This window comes from Ptychodera flava, chromosome 16 (assembly GCF_041260155.1).
Source record: "Ptychodera flava strain L36383 chromosome 16, AS_Pfla_20210202, whole genome shotgun sequence".
Taxonomy (NCBI): domain Eukaryota; kingdom Metazoa; phylum Hemichordata; class Enteropneusta; family Ptychoderidae; genus Ptychodera; species Ptychodera flava.
The window spans coordinates 9,057,163-9,077,533 of record NC_091943.1 but is presented as its reverse complement, the minus strand read 5'-3'; the positions used below and the strand labels follow the sequence as shown (position 1 = coordinate 9,077,533).

The window sequence follows — 20,371 nt, the reverse complement described above, 5'->3', positions numbered from 1 at the left end:
TTCAACAGTGAAACATTCACTGTGACTGATCGATCGTTCCTTTCAGGTCAGTTCATGTTTTTCTTCATACCTTTTGAATACTTTTGCTTCTGGAGTAAACAAAGGTGGCAAAACGGCTGTATCTTTGTGTCAAAGCTGGTTTATTATTACTAGAATTTGTTTCATAGAAAAACTATTCTGTGGGCGAATTGAAAGTTACAGTACTACAGGCCCTGATGATACTGTGATCATAGCTTCCCCACTATGAAGAAAAGTCGCCTGTTTCCAGTGTTCATTTCGATAGTGTAGTGTGCATCAACTTTGTAATTTCAAATCAAATTTTACAGCATTATAACTAGACTTGGTTAAATCTGTGGCTGTGTAAAATAAAGTCATTTCAGCATGTTACAATGCATTAATGTTACTTTTTATGTGAAACACTTACAATACGATCCTACGCCATCTGGCATCTGCATTTGTGTGAGGTGAACACCCTGTGCGGTGCATTTGCGCATGCATGGAGTGAACGGGATCAGCAATAACTTTCTCCCAGAATCTCGCGATAAGTCCACTTACATTACGGTCAGAAAAAACAGACATGATTACTCTTCTACATCGCATTCAGTAAATTATTTTTATTCACAGACTTGTACCAAGTCTAGATGATAACTCGTCACCGGAATAAACTGAAATGGCTGGCAAGACTCATGCCAATGGCACTTCTATGCTGTATTTCTCCCACCAATTACGTTTTAATGGACTGATATCTGAGAGTGTGAGTGCTACTATTGAGGCAATATTTCAGGCTGTTGTGAAAATATTGAAAACTGTCACATTTACTTGCTATCATTGAAAAGCAACGAAAATAATTGGCATGCAGTATAAAGCTCTCATTGCAGCAAAATTGGAATTTTGGGGGCTATTTTGGAAATGATAAAAACCTTTTTCTCTTGCATTGCTCTCAATACCGGTAAGATTGACAACTGATGAAATCAGTACGCTGTATCAGTCACTACAGAGATACAGCATGGGTACTTGTGCTTCTTACACTAATTATAGATTGGTTGGTAAGCAGTTTTACAGTTATGGTTGGTAAGCAGTATATAGGGTACAATTTTATTTATTTATTTATTATTTATTTAAAAGTTTTTCCAGACAGCTTTGGGATGTTGTAACGAACAGTAAAACAGATGTACGGGTGGGGCCACAAGAGTATAACGTAATATTTAACAAAACTTTAATTAGTGACAACCATTTACCGGTAGTGCAAAGCATGGATCTGAAACCAATGTATATCTTTCTGAGAGATGAGCTGTGTCCAAAAATTTTGCTGAAAATACAAAATGAGAGGAAGAACTAAGCAACTGTGAAACCCTGGACAACACTGGCAGAATGAAAAAACTCACATTCATTATACCTTCTTGGTGTGTTTACGTTAAGTCTAATTATGACACAGCATTCCTTGTGCAGTGACCTCGTACGACCTTCACCCTCTAGGGAAGGTAACCCTATCCCTGTTTAGCAAAGTTCCATTTTGCACGGTGTCAAAGGTCACCACTTAAGAGACTGCAGAACTACAGTGACAAGGCAATCAAGGAATTATTCCGCCCGCGGCAAAACTACCTGCAGTGTTTAAAGGGTCCTGGTTGACTGTGTGTAAATGCACATATGTTACAGGTTACTGGATTTTTCCAAACTCTGCCCTAAGCCGTCAGATATTTTGTGAGAATATTGGAGTATTTCTTCTCTCTTGCTCCTGGGAGTCCAAACAGATGGTAACTAAATTCATTTTTTTTTTTGTATCTGAAAAATCAATACTAGTTGACTGGTGCAGCAAAGAGCTTAGTAGCATATCTTGAAGACATTATAAATTACAACTTGTTATATATTTGCTGAAATACATTATGTGTTTAAAGAACCTTGTTTTTCTCTAGACTTTTTCACAAGACTTCACGATTGATTTTCACTCTTGATGCAAGGTTAGAGGAGGTGAGAGCAGCAACAAGTCATTGCAGCAGATGTTACCATTCTCCTACCTAAGCAAGGATCAATTGTTGGGCAAAAAATACCCTACTTGGCAGTAGTTTGGAGCGTGTATGGATTTGTTCTACCTTGAACCGAGAGGCAATTGATGGTTGAGATGGAGAGCACTGCTTCATTTCCCACCCGAGTTCTACCGTACTCTCCACAATTCAAGATTGCTGAGACCGTAGTGTTGAAACCAAACAGTAACTACATATTACAGTTTGGCTAGGTGGACTTCAAAGGGAATAACTTAATATTTCAACATAACACAAAGATATTCCTTTTCCCACACAAGACAAAACAAACTCAGCGTGATATTTAGGGCATGTCCTACTAATGAAGCAGGGATGGAATTCGTATATTTTACCATCAGCAGTGTTTTACATGCAATGGCTTCTATATCCGCTTTCACTGAAAACAGCATTCACTGTTTCAATCAAGATGAACACGGCTCCTACCTTGTTGAGCTGTATCCGAAATTCATCAAAAAAGTCAAGGCATAATTCCGTCAATATCATGTAATAAAAAAATAAATATGGAGATAATGGCCAATACCGATTGACCAACCATGCACAGACAACTGCAGAAGTCAATCACAGATATAATCAAGATTAAATTAATGTATTTTACTGTCCTAAGAAGAAAATGAAGAGGCAGCCATTATCTGGAAGACATCTCAGCAACAAGATGAGACAGACTGATTAATGCGGAGTCAGAATAGAACTATTGTCATCACATCAAATGGAAACAATGTTTTAGTGAATCCCATTCACTGTTGCAATTCCAGACAACACGAATTCATAACATTTTATGATTGGTTGGTTGGTTGCCATGACAAAAGTGATGGTCATCGTGCATGAATTTTTCAGCTGCTACGATAATTATGCGATAGTTATGCTGCTTAAAAATGAAAGACGACAATCCTGAAGGGCAGCCAAACACTGATCAATACAAGAAAGTCAAGAAATTTTACATTCCATCCACATACAGGTGAATTATAAAAGAGGAAAAGTGATTGGCTGCCTCAGGGTCACTATTGAAATTGTTACAAAAATGAACTAATCAGTAAGGGTAATGCATTTGGTTTAAGGTTTGTGCACACACAAAACCTACACAATTTATTATAACAGAGGGCAATATTAACATGTATCTACCAGGCAAACTACACTGCTTATTACATATCTTGTGGTGATATACAAAATTTGTATTATATTTATGTCTTGCTGTAGGATAATGCATAAACCTTTTATTTTGATGACCTCATCAGTAATGACACAAACTCAAACAGCAAGTCACACATTCAAATTTTTCAATGTGTAACTCAACTGTTTCCAAACACTGAAATGCACAATCATTAATCTCCGACAACTACCTATCAAACTATCTGAATATGTTGGTCCCTCACCTCATTTTGACTTCTAAACTACAAGCACGATAAAGTTGACCTTTAACCCTTGTCCCTGCACACTCTGAACAGACTCAGGCTACCACACTGAAACAATGTATTCAAAATAAAACAATAGCTGAGAACAAAGGGCTACAATAAAATGGCCTGCGAAGCCTTTGATCTTCCAGATCTTAAAGGTGCAAGATAGAATGACTTTACAAATACCAACACATGCCATGATAACAGATAACCATACCACTGATATCTGTATGTATGGACAGAGGTGGAAACCTGTTTAATGGTCATAATATTTGCAAATCTTTATAAGTATTTACAGAAAAATTAACAAGTGAATGAATGAAAAGTGCATAACTTTACTTTCTTTTGGTTTAAGTAGATGAGTTACAAGCAATTTACAATTGGAGAATTCGTTCTAGTCTGTCATTGTAGAGCAGTACAAGTGTATACAAGTGAGTAAGAAAAAACTGATAAAAATTCTTTCATGAGAAGAGCTTTTCAAGATGATGATTATCATGACCATTATTTTTTAATGAATGTATTCATTGTCTGACTTTAATTTCAAATATACACTCTGCAATCAACATAAGAAAACCGATTGCATTTTTGATGAAAGTGTATCAATCATTCTGTTTCATCACTATTCTTTAGTGGATAGTGATGAAATTCCCATGGACTATCTTGGGGTGACATTTCTATAGAAAGACAGGAGGGTCAAGAAGAAACAAACTTGAAAGGTTAAAGGTCAAGAATGTAAATGTTAAAATCACATCCTGAACAGTAACTGTATCAAGGTCATCAGGATGAAAGGGATGATAGAAGTAGTTGCCATGGCTACAGGATGACAGGTATTCGAAACGGCTTCGAGGGGGAATTCCATGATTCCAATGACTGGGTAGTGATCGGAGAGATCCGCCGCCATTTCGCTGCGCCTGCATTCCTCGGCATTAGGGTAGATGTATGTGGGCACACTGAGCATACCGAAATCACAGAATGGAAATGGGCTGTCAACGAGTTTGATCGCTTCTAGACTAGAGGAGATGGGATTCAGATGTGACTTGATCCAAACGACATAGTCAAGCCAGGACAATCTGCCATCTGGGTCTATCCCAAGGAGGGTGTTATTGGCTCTGTCGTAAGTGGTTCTCAGCGGCCCGATGACATTTGGTTCGGCTGCATCCATGGCCCGCAGAACATTCATCACATGGTTTGGATCTAATAGATAATCAGCATTGAAGTCGCCTCCATAAATGACTGCTTCATTTGCTGGGATTTTCAACTTTTGCAAGAAGAGTTGAAATTCAATGGACTGGATAATGCGGACCTGTTCTCGTGTTTGGCCGTTTCGAGACTGCATGTGTGTTGAAAAGAGGTTGTAGCGTCTTGTGATGCCATCCACACTTTTCTTGATAGCAGCATAACTGATGCCCTTTGATGCAAACACATCTGTATCAGATCTATCAACTGATACAAATACATACTCATCCTGTTTCACAATCGGCCACCTGGATGCTATGAAAATACCACCATGTTCCAAACGAAGGATCTCGTTTTCTCGGGCTGTTTTTCCAACAGTTGTCGTGTTGTACTTGAAGCCATGCATGTAGAGGAGGTCATGAAGGGTCACTTCTGGGAAACAGCCTTCCATGAACACCTCCTGGAACAAGATGGCATCCAGATCTCCAAACTTCTCGAAGATGCGGTAAGGGATGCGACACGTACGCTCCCGTTGGCCCTCCATCCAATACAAGTACCTCAATTCCAGAACATTGTAGGCCACGACCTTCAAAGTGGTGGCTGGGGTTGGCTCTTTCAGTGGGATAGCCGGCTTTGGCTGGCATAAAACTTGGGTACCATTGGCACAAACTTCAGCTCCCCGTTCGATTTCCTTACTGCATACATAATCAAAACCAAACAGATCGCAGTAGGATGCATTGGCGTCACATCCCGGTACATCATCTGATACAAAGAAAAAATTACATCACACATGAGATCCCATGAACGGTTAACACTGAACTTCACATGAACATGTACATTGAGATCAATGACCAATACTAGGAAACACACATCTTTGGCTGCAGAAAAATTGATGTCCAAATCTGGGATGGTGTTTGCTGTTGATGTTGAACATGTTGGTATTTTTTTCATATTTTTGCCATTCTTGAGAATTTAATTTTCATACTTGATCAAAATGATGATTTTCTCCTGAAAACAAAAATTTACTGTTATTCTGGGGAAGTTCCTTGAAGACACAATTCTGAATGATCAACTTGTCAACATAAATTGAAGTCTGTCCTCTACCACCAAACTGAAAGATTTTCACAAGTAGTCATACTGTCTTTTTCTTTTGATGAAGGGTTTTGATCTCCATGTCATGATGACACAATTTTAACATCTCAAACTACATGCACGCAACTTTCAAGATATATTATTTACCTAGCCATACATGCAGCCCTGATGTGTCTGTATCCTCATCACATATAACTTCTTCAACGTGCTGAGAAGTGACTGTAAGTAGAATCATATCAGAATGTCACACAAAAAGTCACATTCAAAAATGATACACATTGACACACAAATGACATAATTCTACTGAGGTATACTGAGTTTATGACTGGCTAGACAGCATCATCATTTGTGGCTGGTGATGATGTGGTATGTATCTGTACAAATGCCATGTGACAAATGTACTGTATGGGTAATTGTTTACAGCCATGCAACGGATTAAATAATTGTTTTCACAAATACATAAATAAGATTATTCACCATAAAATTGCGCACACACACACAACACACACACACACACAACACACACACACACCACACAACACAAATAAATAAATAAATAAATATGTACACACACACACACAAACACATATATTGTGGGAAATTCGTGCTTGATACTAAAAGCAGAGCATTATAAATAATAACACAATTACTTCAAATACAAAATAATACTGTATAACAGATAGATATTACTTTGTACTTAAAGAAATGTGTGTGTGTGTGTGTGTGTGTGTGTATATATATTATATATATATATATATATATATATATATATATATATATATATATTTATATATATATATGTGAGATCAGAAAATATAATGTAAAAGTTCAGTACTAAAATCACAATTTATCGTTTAGATCCATTCTCCTGTAAACAATCAATGCCTCAGTTCAACTTTGCTTCCACAATCAATTTGTAAAAACTGATATTAGTCACGACACAAGATATTTTCATTTTGATTGCCAGTGTGTGGTCTGTTTGATCTACGACGGTGGCAAAACTTTTCACATTATGGCGCCTTCTATCAGTCCATGGGATCAGAAAATCAAAGCTAATATGAAATTGATTCTGATGATGGATGACAACGAGTGAGACCATCAGGTGCCAGGGAAGGACTGTCTGTACCTGCACTGACTTTTGTTGTATACAACGCTTGACATCAATCAGGTTGTTTGATTTGCCTGCACACATGCATTTTATTCACTGCTTGTGAACACTTGAATGTACCCCTCAGGGCACAGGTATTCAGCCTCTTAAACTTTCACAATACTTTTTTTGGTGCTTATTTTGATCTGAAGTGAATGGAGTAAATAAAGTTTGCCTTGCTTTAACATGTGAAAATCAAATATTTTATTTTTTCCATAAAGTTAACAGATGATTGGCGGCCATTTTGAATTTCAAGTGACGGTAAATATCAGGGAATATTTTTCTGTAGTACCAGATTTTGTACAGTGACCCCTTATTTTTTTATTCTTAATTTTGAAAGGGAATGGTTTAAAGTTTCTTTACAGAAAGATTAAGCTAAAATCAAGGCTTTCCATTTCAATACCTCAAATCTAACTAACGGTATCACTACAGACATGAGAAATTCACAATCAAATCAACTACATAAAGCAAGAGTAATACTGATATTTCTGACTGCCATATCCAGACTCTGGATTAAACGGGAAGTTACATTTGCATAGATTTACAATAATCTGGCTTTCATAGGGGAAGTTCCTAATTAACAGGGACATTATCGCTATCTTTTGACCCTTTTTACACCAATTAAACGAACAACTGCTGATGTCGTTCGACTTATTGAAAGATGTCTAAAAAATGGTCGACCATAGACAACTTCCATCCAATTTTGCCTACACTGTGTTTTAGGTGGGCTACTGTTAACCCCTGACCCGAGGATTTTCTACACAGTGTAGGCAAAATTGGATGGAAGTTGTCTAAGGTCGACCATTTTTTAGACATCTTTCAGTAAATCGAACAACATCAGCAACCGCTTCTTTGCAACCATATTGGCGTAAAAAGGTCAAAAGATAGCGATAATGTTCCTAATTAACACTGAACAGATGACATTGCTGATCAAATAGAAGTACTGAAAGAAAGCTTGATTTGTGAGTTCTTTATACTGGTAATTTCAGTTTGGTCATTGTAAGCTGAATCCTAGTAAATGAGAATATACTTTTTGTTGAACTGAGAGTGCATGATTTTCCTAAACTGTCATTCCCCATCATTACAATTATATTCCTCTGTTTACAGATGAATAGTTGTGGTTTTATGTTTATATTAATTGCATAAAATATAAACTGATATTTTCATTATAGTTTCTGCTCTGAAGAAGTATTTTCCGAAAGAAAAGACCAAACATTCAAATCCGTTGTCCAATAATTTTTTTTATTTTAGAAATCCACCACTGATCAAATGTTTGGAAATAACAGTAAAGTATGCAATTCTGGGTCTGTGCAAGATTCATTGCATTTTGTACAAAAAGGTCATGAAAATGCTAGCCTACCAAAATATAAAAACAAAACAAATCAACTCACCTGATGAGCACACGAAGGCACCTGCCAGTAGCAAAATTACAAGTTTCATGTTGAATTTCTTCAACAGGTAATTCTTGTACATTTCTTCAAATACTTGCAAAAACTCTGCGGCAAACCCTCTCAAAGTGGACGCGGATCAATATTTTAACCTTTGGTAGCAGAGTTCAACAAACTGGCATCACATGATACAAGCTGCCTGGCCCGCTACCACATCACAGTTTACACTTTGATACTTGCTTATCAGAGCTTGCTGTCACACAAACCCATCAAAATAAACAGTAAACAGTTCAGTTGCTGACACAATTGACACAATTGACAGAAACAAACCTCGATGCTCATATGACCAATGATAACATGCTATTATACAGTCTACAGAAACATTTCAATGCACATGTACAATGCAGATGATGATACTCTTGGTGTGGTCATCCCAATATTCCAGATAAAGCTCTGATCTGCTTTCATACGTAATCAATTTAAGGTAATATACACCTCGAAAGTGAAAGACTTAAACTTTTGCTCAAACTTTCCTCAGTGAAACTTTCAACCATTCTCTTACCGAAGCAAGAATATAATCAGGGGTCACCGTGCAAACTTTGGCACTAGAGAGACAAATAACTTGCGATTTCTCGATATTTGAAATTCAAAATGGCCGCCATCCCTGTGTTAACTCTATAGGAAAAAAATAAAATTTTCGATTTTCGAAAAACTAAGACAGTGAAACTTTTCTTTCGCCAAGAGCTTCAAATGAGTCCCCACAAGTGGTAGGTCAGAAGAAAATTGATAAAATTTGAAGGCCCGAATATCTGTTCCCGAGGTGCGTTCTACCTAATCAATTTGAGATGTTCACAATATTTCCAGACACTTACAGAATAAGTTTCTGCAATGTCACATCACATATTACATGTAAAAGTACTTAATGAGCAAGCATTCCTTTGATGCGGACTCTCATCATAGGTGATATCTTCATATGTGTCCTGCACAGATATAGCAATGTAAGGCCATGCGTTCTTTGTGATATTTTTGTAATTTTTTTGTACATCAAAGCCATGTCATTACCATTGTGAAATAACTTGTCACAAGATAATGTTTATTGACAAATACTGCCACATCCCAGGTTAACGCTTTTCCACCGGCTTTCCCAGATAACAGTAAACTGCAAGCTTCTCCAGAGGGGGAATTTTTAGCAATGGTCCACCCGTCTGTTTTTGGAGCAACCTATTCATATGTTAGTAAGTACAGATTGGTTCATTTCCATAACAAAAATATGCAAATTATATGTTGTTATGCAAATTTATCACCCATCTGCTTTTCCAAGCAGTGGAGAACACTGAACTGAAACTTTACAGCCAATGACAAAAGCAGTAGGCCATACAGTGCAATGTATGGCTGTACACATTGGCTTTAAAGGCCACCGTTCGTTAAAATCTGCAAAAAATGTGATAGTTACTTATTCTTGGTATCAGGTCTTATGGAATTATTGAAGACATTTGAATGATTATTAAAAGTGTCCAAACTTTCAGAGGAACAGAGATCATAAACACTCTGGAGGTTTCTCTATTCAACAAGATGGTTTTCTTGGAAGTCCCATTCCTCACAAAGGGACACCTTCACCAAGTTCTGTTCAATCAATCTTGATCATCTTACTACATGAAGTGATATTTAGTCAAACTGAAACGCTGAGATACGTTTCCAAGGATTTGACAACTGTTGTCCCCCATTATTCTTGCAGCCTTGTTAGGCTACAGACAATCATATCAGCACATTTCAGCTGGAAAACAGCATAATATGTGTATCATACCGGGGGATAAAATAATTTATTGAGCTCCAGTGGGGATATGAGAGATGTTTCTGAAAGCGCTGAATAAATGACAAGGTAGTAATGGTGACACAGTCTAGCCCGGGGAGTTCAGGGTGAAACCGATCACTCATTGCTATGAAAATAGTCTTTGCCAAGACACCAAATTACATTATGAATTAATAATTTCTATCCCTGATGGAAATATGGGATTTTTTTGTTTGCACAAATCTATTATGCAGTTGGTTCCTTGCAGATATTATATTATTCATCATGGTACCCAAGATGCAATGCTGTGGTCAGTGCTGGCTGTTCAGCTCTATGAGAATACACAGACACAAAATTTAGAGAATTAGACTCTCCAGTGGTGTATATATGCTCTATCTTTTTCTTCAACATCATTCTCAACAAGCAGTTTGCACAGTTTTATCAGTTTGCCCACTTTTTATTTGTGCTCCCGAACTATTCACATTGAACAACACTCTACCCTATTAAACAAATATGACAGTTGTCTTTTCAAACTTAAGCTCCATAGCTGTAACTTGCGGCGCATGTTTAATTTTTTTGTCAGTACACTTGCTTGTTTGACTCCAAAAGTCATACACAGTGGGTTTCAATTTGGTGCTACAACTCTGTATAAGAGCAAGACACACTGGATGTACAATGCAAATTATCAGCTTGAGTATCATCACACATTTCAAAGTCATTCATTGAGTAATTACCGTAAACCAGCATTGGGCAACACTGTCTAGACCAATAGCTGAACAGTAGATTGCACTTGATGGACAATATAGCTGTTTGTAGTAACAGTTACAGCTGAAAGTTTATAGAAGATGTTTTCCTAGTTGAAACTCTCTCACATACACAGTTGTGGCAATGAATTTAAAGCCCACTGTAAATATGGTATGCCCAGCATTCAAACTGTCAATACAGTGTGTATGTGTATAAAGTCCAACATTGGTGTTGACAACTAAATTCAAGTCTGAATATTAGGCTGGCACTCAGCATTCATATGTCAGCAATAAGGCCACACGTATTGGCAACACCCAGTATTTCACCAAACGTATTGGCAATACCCAGTATTTCACCACATGTATTGGCAATACTCAGTATTTCACCACATGTATTGGCAATACCCTGTATTTCACCACATGTATTGGCAATACCCAGTATTTCACCACATGTATTGGCAATACCCAGTATTTCACCACATGTATTGGCAATACCCAGTATTTCACCACATGTATTGGCAATACCCTGTATTTCACCACATGTATTGGCAATACCCAGTATTTCACCACACGTATTGGCAATACCCAGTATTTCACCACATGTATTGGCAATACCCAGTATTTCACCACATGTATTGGCAATACCCAGTATTTCACCACATGTATTGGCAATACCCAGTATTTCACCACACGTATTGGCAATACCTTGTATTTCACCACATGTATTGGCAATACCCAGTATCACCACATGTATTGGCAATACCAAGTATTTCACCACACGTATTGGCAATACTCAGTATTTCACCACACTTTTGGAAAAAAGAATGACAATGTGTTTCACAGAACAAAAGTAATGGTCAAAGTTACAGCTAATCCTCTTTAACTACTTGTGAGATTTTTTTTGAGTTTCCATTACTGTTGTTGAATGTGTCCCCTGGAATACATAGTGATGCATTTTCTCTGATAACAATTTATGAATAACCTGTGATCTCCTTTTTATTGCAGTGATATTCAGTACCAGTTATTATCAGATTTGTTTCCCATTAGATACTGTGATAAAAACAGTCTAAAATTGGACGATAAATTTGAAAATTACAATTCCTCACCATCCCTGCTATCCAGTCATCTGCACAGTTGTCATGGTGATGAAATTGATATTGTAAAGTGGAGTGGTGGGAAAAGCAGAAAACCGCTTACTGCAAATCATTTGGATTTAACTGTGTTGGTAAATGTGTTATGTGATAAATTTGGTGATTAAGGAGCGCTTTTAGAAATGGACGGTATCCCATGGCAACCAGTCAAGTGCGTACAACTGACATCAACGATTATCAAGGTTACACAAGATACAACATGATGTTGCTACGGTGATGGCCTAAGTCTAACATCCAATGTACCGGCACATATTAGACTAAGATTTAGCAACAAGCCACTGTCAGTGCCATGGCATGGTTTCAAAACAACCCTGGAATCCGGACTACTTCAACCCTTTCCATTACCAAATTAATACAAACCTATCATTTCCTGTTGGAAAGTTAGTTTTTCAGGAAAAGAAAAAGAGCAGTGAAGTGATGCTTTCAGGTTCCTTGGATCAGCAATGAATATGACATTGACCTCACCAACTGCCATGGCAATAAACGCCACTTTCAATTTAAGGCTGCAAAATTTTATGCATTTGCTCTGCCATACCATCTTTTACGTCTCGCATATCCTTTTTCATATCTTAACACAACTTTTTACAGGAAATAAGCATCGAACTACATCAGTATAATCTGAAACATGGTACTCAGAATGAAGTTGTCATACATCAGGTAGAAAGAGACTTGTAATTTTTATTCTAGTATTTCATGGAGGATGCCAAAACATATCTCACCAATTTTACTTCCCTTTCAAATCATTTGTCTAGTTGAACACCTGCTTGTTGCATTTGAATGGATGGACCTTTACACCTGGAACATGGAGAATGGAACTTGATTGGGCAATCCATCTGGACCCGGTGCATTTTCTTTCCTGAACCTTCAAAGAACCTTCTTCAACATTTCACATTTGTCATTTACAGTTAATAATTTGCAATTTCCCATTTGTATGTGTATTACAGGCCTGGAAATGCAATTTAAACATTGTTTATTGCATTTATAAACCAAATTCTCACATATCATTCAATTCAATTCAGCTGCATTTCTGGAAAGTATCCATTATGGATCCGCAATTATAAATGTTTGAATACATCTTTCAAAAAAACATTGCCAACGACAATTTGAGACACTGACTCAAACAAATGTTGTTTTCCTTCATTTTGAACCGCACCCTAAGTTTTATCTCAAAAGAAAATTGAATAACTTGATAAAGCTTTCAAAGGAAGACAAAAAATTAAGATGATGATAATTATGAATGTGAAGAATTGCTAATCTGAGAACCAGGAAGTGAAGATTTCGTGATTTTGAAAAAAATCTGTTTCAAGAAACTTAATTTTGTAACTGGTTTAAAATTGTACCCAGTAGTCAGCCATGAACTGATTACAGTCCAAGATAAACTGCTTTTAAAAGTAGAGTGTGAATGTGCTTTAATTTCTGATTTGTCGACAAAACGTCCGTGTCAACATGTCAAACTGACACGGATCAGCATCAAACATATCATACTCCAAAAACCTCTCAACTGCCCAGCACATCTGTCATTTCTGACAACAAATTACTCTGACCAAATTCCTTTTTAATAACCAATAATCTCTGTACATCACACAAAACCAGCATGCAGGTGATTCGCAGAACACAATATCAGCCGAAGCTTGGCATACACATCACGTCCTGAAATCATAACTCTTCCCCAGAACGCCAAAGGAAACTAATAAACCAAAGCTGTGATTCATTTCACAGGTGTCTTGCTCAACTCTGAATAACTTCCGATGGAATATTTCTCCCTGGGGTAGAATCCAGGCGTTATATCAACCAGCTTTGCTTTCCTGGTCCATTATACTTATCCCCCTATCCCCTAAATGCACGCCAATTGCAAGGCTAGCCCACATCAATACAGTATATCATTTGCTACATACAATTATCACCTATGTTGCTAGTCTTTTTCGTATGGTCACACCTTCATCAGTTTTGTGAGACTCCCACTCAATCTTATCCCCATTAGATTTTCATTTTCATATGTACAGTAATCATGTGAAAATTTCTTCTATCCAGCTTTCTCTTTTTTTACACTGACAGCAACGTGCAGCAGATCTTACCATGTAACCGTACTTTCACACATCTTGGAAGTTCAACATTGCTGCTATCCAATAAAGTTCAAGTAACATCAGTTGGTTTAATACAATGAAAGTGGTAACACTAAATCTCAAAATCCACCATTTCTGCTCCGTATTTCCAAACCGTTTCAAAGAAATATCCAATTTTACTCTTTCACTTCAAGAATCCATGTAAACATATAATGTTTATTTTGAATTACCAGTATAGTAAACATACCATGACAGTCCAAGACAGCTCAACAAACGCTGATCAGGACACAACAAACACAGAATGCTGCTGCATTTTGTATACTTTTTCAGGACCAATGTCTGAGAGAGAGAAATTTTATGTGCATGTACATGTAGATGCCAAGGACACTTTGGGCAATGTTGTACCACAGACACAGATTTGCATACCAGTATCCTGTAGTGCAACAGTAAACTGCTATGCCACACCTGTGTGGTACACCAAGTATCAATTTCTGTCTTAAAATATCAAGAACTGCACAATTGAAATGGAAGTGAAGAAATTAATACAAAGATGATGTCTATTGGATTTTGATGATTCATCACAAATGATGTAATTATGGCTTTAACATGTTTCACATATAATTTGCTTTTGTTTACTTTTCACAAATAAGCAAAAAGCTCATCAATACATGCAACAGGAACAGGCAGAGAGACGATTAAAAGTTATTTCTCCATCAGGGAATATTGTTGTGGTTTGTGAAAGTAAAATCTAAACGCTGCCTTGACGGGATGTAAGCTAAATATGGTAATGAGACACAAAAAAACACTCCAAAGGAGAGATTGTTGTAAGAATAAAACACCAGTTTGCATCACGAAACTGTTTGAAAACCAGATGATTGATGAGTAAAGTATAAAATTGCCTAGCAGAATGACAAAACATTTCCCTCCCTTAGCAACAAAATATTGATAACACAGACATAACAGGCTTACACGACAAATTATTCATGAAATTGAAATACTAAAACACCCAGGTAATCACGGAGTTATTCACGTTCAGTAATTGGAAATTTAGAAGGCAACTTGTAAAGGTGCATGCCTGTTCTACTCCCAGGATAACACAAATAATCCCATGGCCATATTATTATATCTCGGAAAGCGGTCGTAATTATCAGATTACTTTACGAGCCACTGAAGCCGAGCGTGTTACATTGTAATTTTTTTCCCCACAAAATTTGTTAGTGTGAGAGGAAAGCAGAGTAGTGCAATTGGCACACACAGCCTGGGTAGCTGAGTAACGAGGTAATGGGTGCTGAGACACATGGAAGCAACCTCTAACCATACTTCAAATCAGTTCAGCGCCATTTACCACAGACTCTGAGGTGTCAGTTGCTTTCATATTCCCCAGGCCTTTTTCACAAAACCTTGTAAATCACATTTTTCAGAAGTTGAATACCCAAGACTTGCTTATTGTGACTTCTAGTGTATGAGAATTTGAAACACTAGAGCTGCCATATTATAAGTTTATATCTTGCCCTTCAGTATTCATAAAGCCATGCAGACAGATCATTTTGCTTTGTTTGATAACTTAGCCAAATTCATAAAACTGAACATGTTTGTCAATAATTTATACAACTGATTAAGGTTCCAAGACAAGAAATTGACCTTTTTAAGCTAACAATTCTCTAGTGGTTAATAAGCTCAGAACCCCCGTAAATTATATATTTTCGGAAAGCCTAGATATAGGGGAACATTTTGGTTACAATAGTGTCACCATTATTTACATAACTATCATGTGACAGGTAATTTGCATAACCTTTCAAAAATCGGTTTTCCCTATCTTTTGTTTCAATGCTTTGAGATATGTGGCCAAAATTTGTGTGAGAGCAAGCTGTCATGAGGATCTTCCAAAGTGTGTCTCAGAATTGTTTTAAACCTTCTTAAACAAATTTTACGCCAGAAAAACTTCCAGAGCGGAGAATTTAATCCTAGTTGATTTCTTCAAAATTGTGCTCAAATAAAAACTAAGCAAGATATAAAAAATCTGAGACACACTTTGGAAGAGCGTTGTAACAGCTTGCATTCCAGAAAGTTTGAGTTAGATATTTTGAAGTATTGAGACAAAACATAGGGAAAACCGATTTTTGAAAGGTTATGCAAATTACCTGTCACGTGATAGTTATGTAAACAATGGTAACACTGTGGTTACCAAAATCTTCCCCTATATCTAGGCTTTCCGAAAATATATAATTTACGGGGGTTCTGAGCTTATTAACTACCAGAGAATTGTTAGATTAAAGAGGTCAATTTCTTGTCTTGGAACCTTAAGCCTATTATTGAATGGTACATATATGCTATGAAACCGTACCAAAGCATTGAAAATTTACGACAATGCAGCCAGTGCAGATGAATACAAAAACTTCAATATTAAACCAGTTCAGTGACAGTCCATATTAATTGTAACACTTACAAACAGGTCAATACAATTGCCTGTTATTTGTCTCTATCCAATACTCATCCAAAATTTTACGACTCACCTCAAATCCTAAATTTTTAGTGCCTCAACCATTAAGAATGGAATCGGCGTAATAGGCAACCAACCACAGAACGTAAAACATTGTTACTCCAAGCAAATCACATCACACAATATTGCTGTTTAATAGCTCTGTTGTCCGGCATATCACTAGTAGGTATATCAAACCTTTGTTCAACTTCAACATCCTTGCCGTTGGCGCGTTTCTTTGGGGCATAACAAACCAAAAAAACACCCTGCTTGATGCAATTTTACCATCTTTATTTATCAATGGAGCACACGTCAGTTCACAGTCTCATGAGGATGTGGCGAGTCTCAACGGTGAAAGCGGCAACTTTGTTTCTGTTCTTACTGATCCCTAAACCAATCAGAAGTTTTATTATTTTACAGGTTTGGCGCACTCTATGAAACTTTGATGACAATTTGTTATGATTTACACTCTGCAAAGAAGCAGTAAACTGGCCTTTAGCACGTAACATTGAGAAAAGTCGTTACGCCAATGTTTAACGCTCCCTCGGTGAATCACTACACACTTTGCTCTCGGTTTCTTAAATCTTTTAACCATCTGTCAGAAACTGTTAATGATGCAGTTCTGTTCTATTACATGAATCAACACAGATACCGTACGCACACTGGAAGAGAAGATACTCTTCCCTGCTGTACCTTAAAATTTTCTTTTACAGTGTGTATTTCAAGATATCATTTTCGTTGACAACTAATTTCTCATTTGTTCTTCAGGAAACAAATCAATTCTCAACGTTTTGACCTCATACAATTTTTAATTTTTTAAATTTTTTTTTCATTCTATCGCAATTTTTATAGTTTGCAAGACATGTAATGGATCCTCATCTTTCTGTTTATAAATATTTTGCTTTCTCACGTAACAAAAAAGCTGCCCTACAATTTTTGGCAAATATGAATTTGGCATCATATAAAATAACACTGATAAATATTGTCTTATCAGAACAGAAACACTGTTAAAGCAACTGCCCCTATAAACTGCCCTGCCTTCTGACTTAACCTCATCACAACCTTGCCAAGAAGTTAAACTTTTTGCTTATAATTTATTCAATATCCAAGTGCGTGAGAACTGTAAATAATGGATAAGACCAGCATCAAACATTTATCCCAATGTGTTCATAAAACCATGGTAGCACCTCTGTGAAATGCCAGCTACATGTATCTTTTTTATTGGTTACGGATGTGATGTGAGTTTTATAATACTTACACGTACATTCCGGCAAATGCAGCTTCAATGACCCCCTTATGAAATGGCAGTTTTCTCTAAATTGCCGTCATGAAAGAGAAAAATATCTTGTATTGAAAATGGCAACAATTTCTCATCATTTCAAGCCAACTGCTGACAAAGCGAGACTCCGGGTCCAAATAACCGATGTGAAAGGGGCTAATGTAAGCCCTCTTATGTAGGAACACTTGCCACAGGCACTTTGTGTTAAGATATGTTGCACGCACTGTATTGATTTCTCAAACAGCTCATAGTGAACTGGTGACGATGCAATGTTCTGCTTTGTAATATTGTGAACCTTTGAAAACAGCTAAACATTTGTAAAGTTGCAACGAGACACATGTCTTTTAGGAATAATTTTTACTTGTTTATTCGTTTGTTGTTGGGGTTTTTAGTGCCTATACAAAACAAGAGCAAACAAACTTCTGTGAGGAAAACACTCTTGAATACTGAATAGACTGAGCTGCAAGAGGACATGAAAGCATACCAGCGACAACAAAGGGAGCAATCAGACAGATCTGCTTCCATTGGGAAAAGTAGGACCTTACTGAATGGCACTTAAAGTGGCATGGAAAAAGCCAGCCGGTAGGGGCACATCGTCATTCGCCATTTTGGTAAGTAAATATGCCTGATGGGTCCTTTCAGTTGCTTTCCTATCAAGTGTGCCCTGCAATGATTGCCGTTCGTTCCCAGTGGAGGATCATATACTTTAAAAAAATGTCCCTGACAACAAAATTACAATTCCATTACTGTTCATCAGTTAAAAAAACCACTCCAATAGTAGGTAATATTGTTGTAGGTGCGTGTTGATTTTTTGTTGAAAGCTGTAGACTGTCAACATACAGCTTGTCATAGATCTTTCCCTCAGGTTTTGAAGCCTCTATACTCTCAAAACCCGAGCTGCAATGTAAAGCGCCTACATATACTTGTGAAGGGTAATTGCAAGATTGAAAACAGTGATGATACCAGCTTCTCTATGAGTTCAGCATCGATGCTGACTATTTCCAATCCTTAAACTCTCCTCGAACCACCGTGTCTTTGGTAAAACCCCATGGTCCATGCTGCCTTGGTTTACATTTATACACAGGGTCATAGGTCATAGGTCATCTTTTCAACTAACCAAGTCACGCATCCATCATAAATGACTTAATTAAAAAGAGAATGAAAACAGTAACCCGACAGCAAGGAAAGATGAACAGAAAGTTAAGTCTGCTCTCCTGTTACTTGAGCAAACAAACCACATGCACACATCACACATTGGGTATCAAAGAATGGTATCACAAATGTATATTCTGGCTTTTTGTTTTGAACAATGAGTGACTTGATCCATGCTGGCAACCACAGACTAGCTTAACTGGACATTTGCAGGTCTATAAATTTGAAGAACGTCTCTACATGTGGACTTGCACGAGTCTGTTGGCATTAAATGAATACAGTGATGGAAGCAAACTCTGTCAGTATGGTGATGGTACGAGGGATCACATAATAGAGGAGAGATTACCAAACCCACAGCAAGTAACAGTTTGTACCAAGATCGTACAGTTAACTTATTCAGTCGCTGATCTTCACTGAAACAAAGACAAACTAGTCGGTTTGCTACTCTACCCTAAACTCTACATGCGGAAAAGGACTCCGGCTGTAGTTCCTGAAGCACACAATACATTTTGTCAGTGTAACTGTCACAACCAGATCCAGATCAGAGAAAGACCCTAGGATACACCTCTTGAAATCTTACAACATCTTGCAACTGACTACCGTCAGCAAGGTTAATCTCCGTCGGCCCTAATTGGATCAATTTTAGGGGGTTGACTGGCCTACGGCAATTCCATTGTTCCCTAAAAATAATTACATTCAAGTAGATATAGAACCACTGTTCCACTAGAAAAAACATTAAAAGCCCCTCCATTTGGATTCTCATACAACTAGCTCAGCAGGTTGACTCCGGTTTAACTACCTACTACTTTCCCACAATGCCATTCTGTACGTATCTAGCCTGTGTACAACCGTAGCTACGGTCAAACCTGTCTAAGTGGTCATTCTTACAGAGCGGTCACTTCTTTATAGCGGTTACCTTTTGGTAGTCCCGCAACATTTTACATGTAAAATACACTCTTCAGAACAGCCACGTCTCTTACGTGGTCAGTAGCCACATGTAATTGCTCTACTTTGGTACAAAACCTGTGTAAAAAATGGTCAGCATATCTGACTTTGAATGACCTCTGTCGACAAATTAATAGACTCAAAGCAAGAAATTACTCTGTTTTGAACGACTTTTATAGCTGCCTCACAGTTGTATTACAGGAAAGTATTATGATTTCAAAGTTCAAAGATTTATGATATTAGATTTTATTATTACTGCTTTCTTTCCCTGTATTCACCACTCAGAACACCATTTGCACTGAAAGTTCTGCTACAACCGCCCTCTATAGAAAGGCCACCTCCAAATAATGGTGGTCACTTTTTCGTGGACCCCATTGTGACCACTATACACATTTTCGACTGTAAAAGTTCCTCCTGCTCAGACCTTACAGACAGAAAACAAAAGTCAAATGCATTTTACCAAAACCTGATTAACACTTTATGACGTACATACATACAATAACTGTTTATCTTAATAACTGAGTTTTGTTATCCAGT

At 37.3% G+C, this 20,371-nt stretch overlaps 2 protein-coding genes across 2 annotated transcripts in view; both read right to left on the bottom strand.

The window, feature by feature from the left end:
- The window catches only part of LOC139152740 (heparan sulfate 2-O-sulfotransferase 1-like), a 119,721-nt gene that overhangs the window by 22,929 nt on the left and 76,421 nt on the right, over window positions 1–20,371 (bottom strand). The gene's annotated exons all lie outside the window — the stretch shown is intronic.
- On the bottom strand, window positions 1,152–8,368 carry LOC139152739 (sphingomyelinase C-like). Its single transcript, XM_070726053.1, has 3 exons — window positions 8,237–8,368; window positions 5,846–5,917; window positions 1,152–5,368 (listed from the first exon to the last, which is right to left on the bottom strand). Exons 1-3 carry the CDS (start codon window positions 8,316–8,318, stop codon window positions 4,176–4,178), a joined length of 1,347 nt encoding a protein of 448 aa, XP_070582154.1. The 5' UTR covers window positions 8,319–8,368; the 3' UTR covers window positions 1,152–4,175.

Bases quoted from the DNA above. Each gene is read 5' to 3' on its own strand.
- LOC139152739 (XM_070726053.1), bottom strand. From the start codon at position 8,318: ATGTACAAGAATTACCTGTTGAAGAAATTCAACATGAAACTTGTAATT. The intron at 5,918-8,236 runs GTGAGTTGATTT...TTCTACTTACAG, and splicing joins TGCCTTCGTGTGCTCATCAG to TCACTTCTCAGCACGTTGAA. The intron at 5,369-5,845 runs GTAAATAATATA...TCTTTGTATCAG, and splicing joins AGGGCTGCATGTATGGCTAG to ATGATGTACCGGGATGTGAC.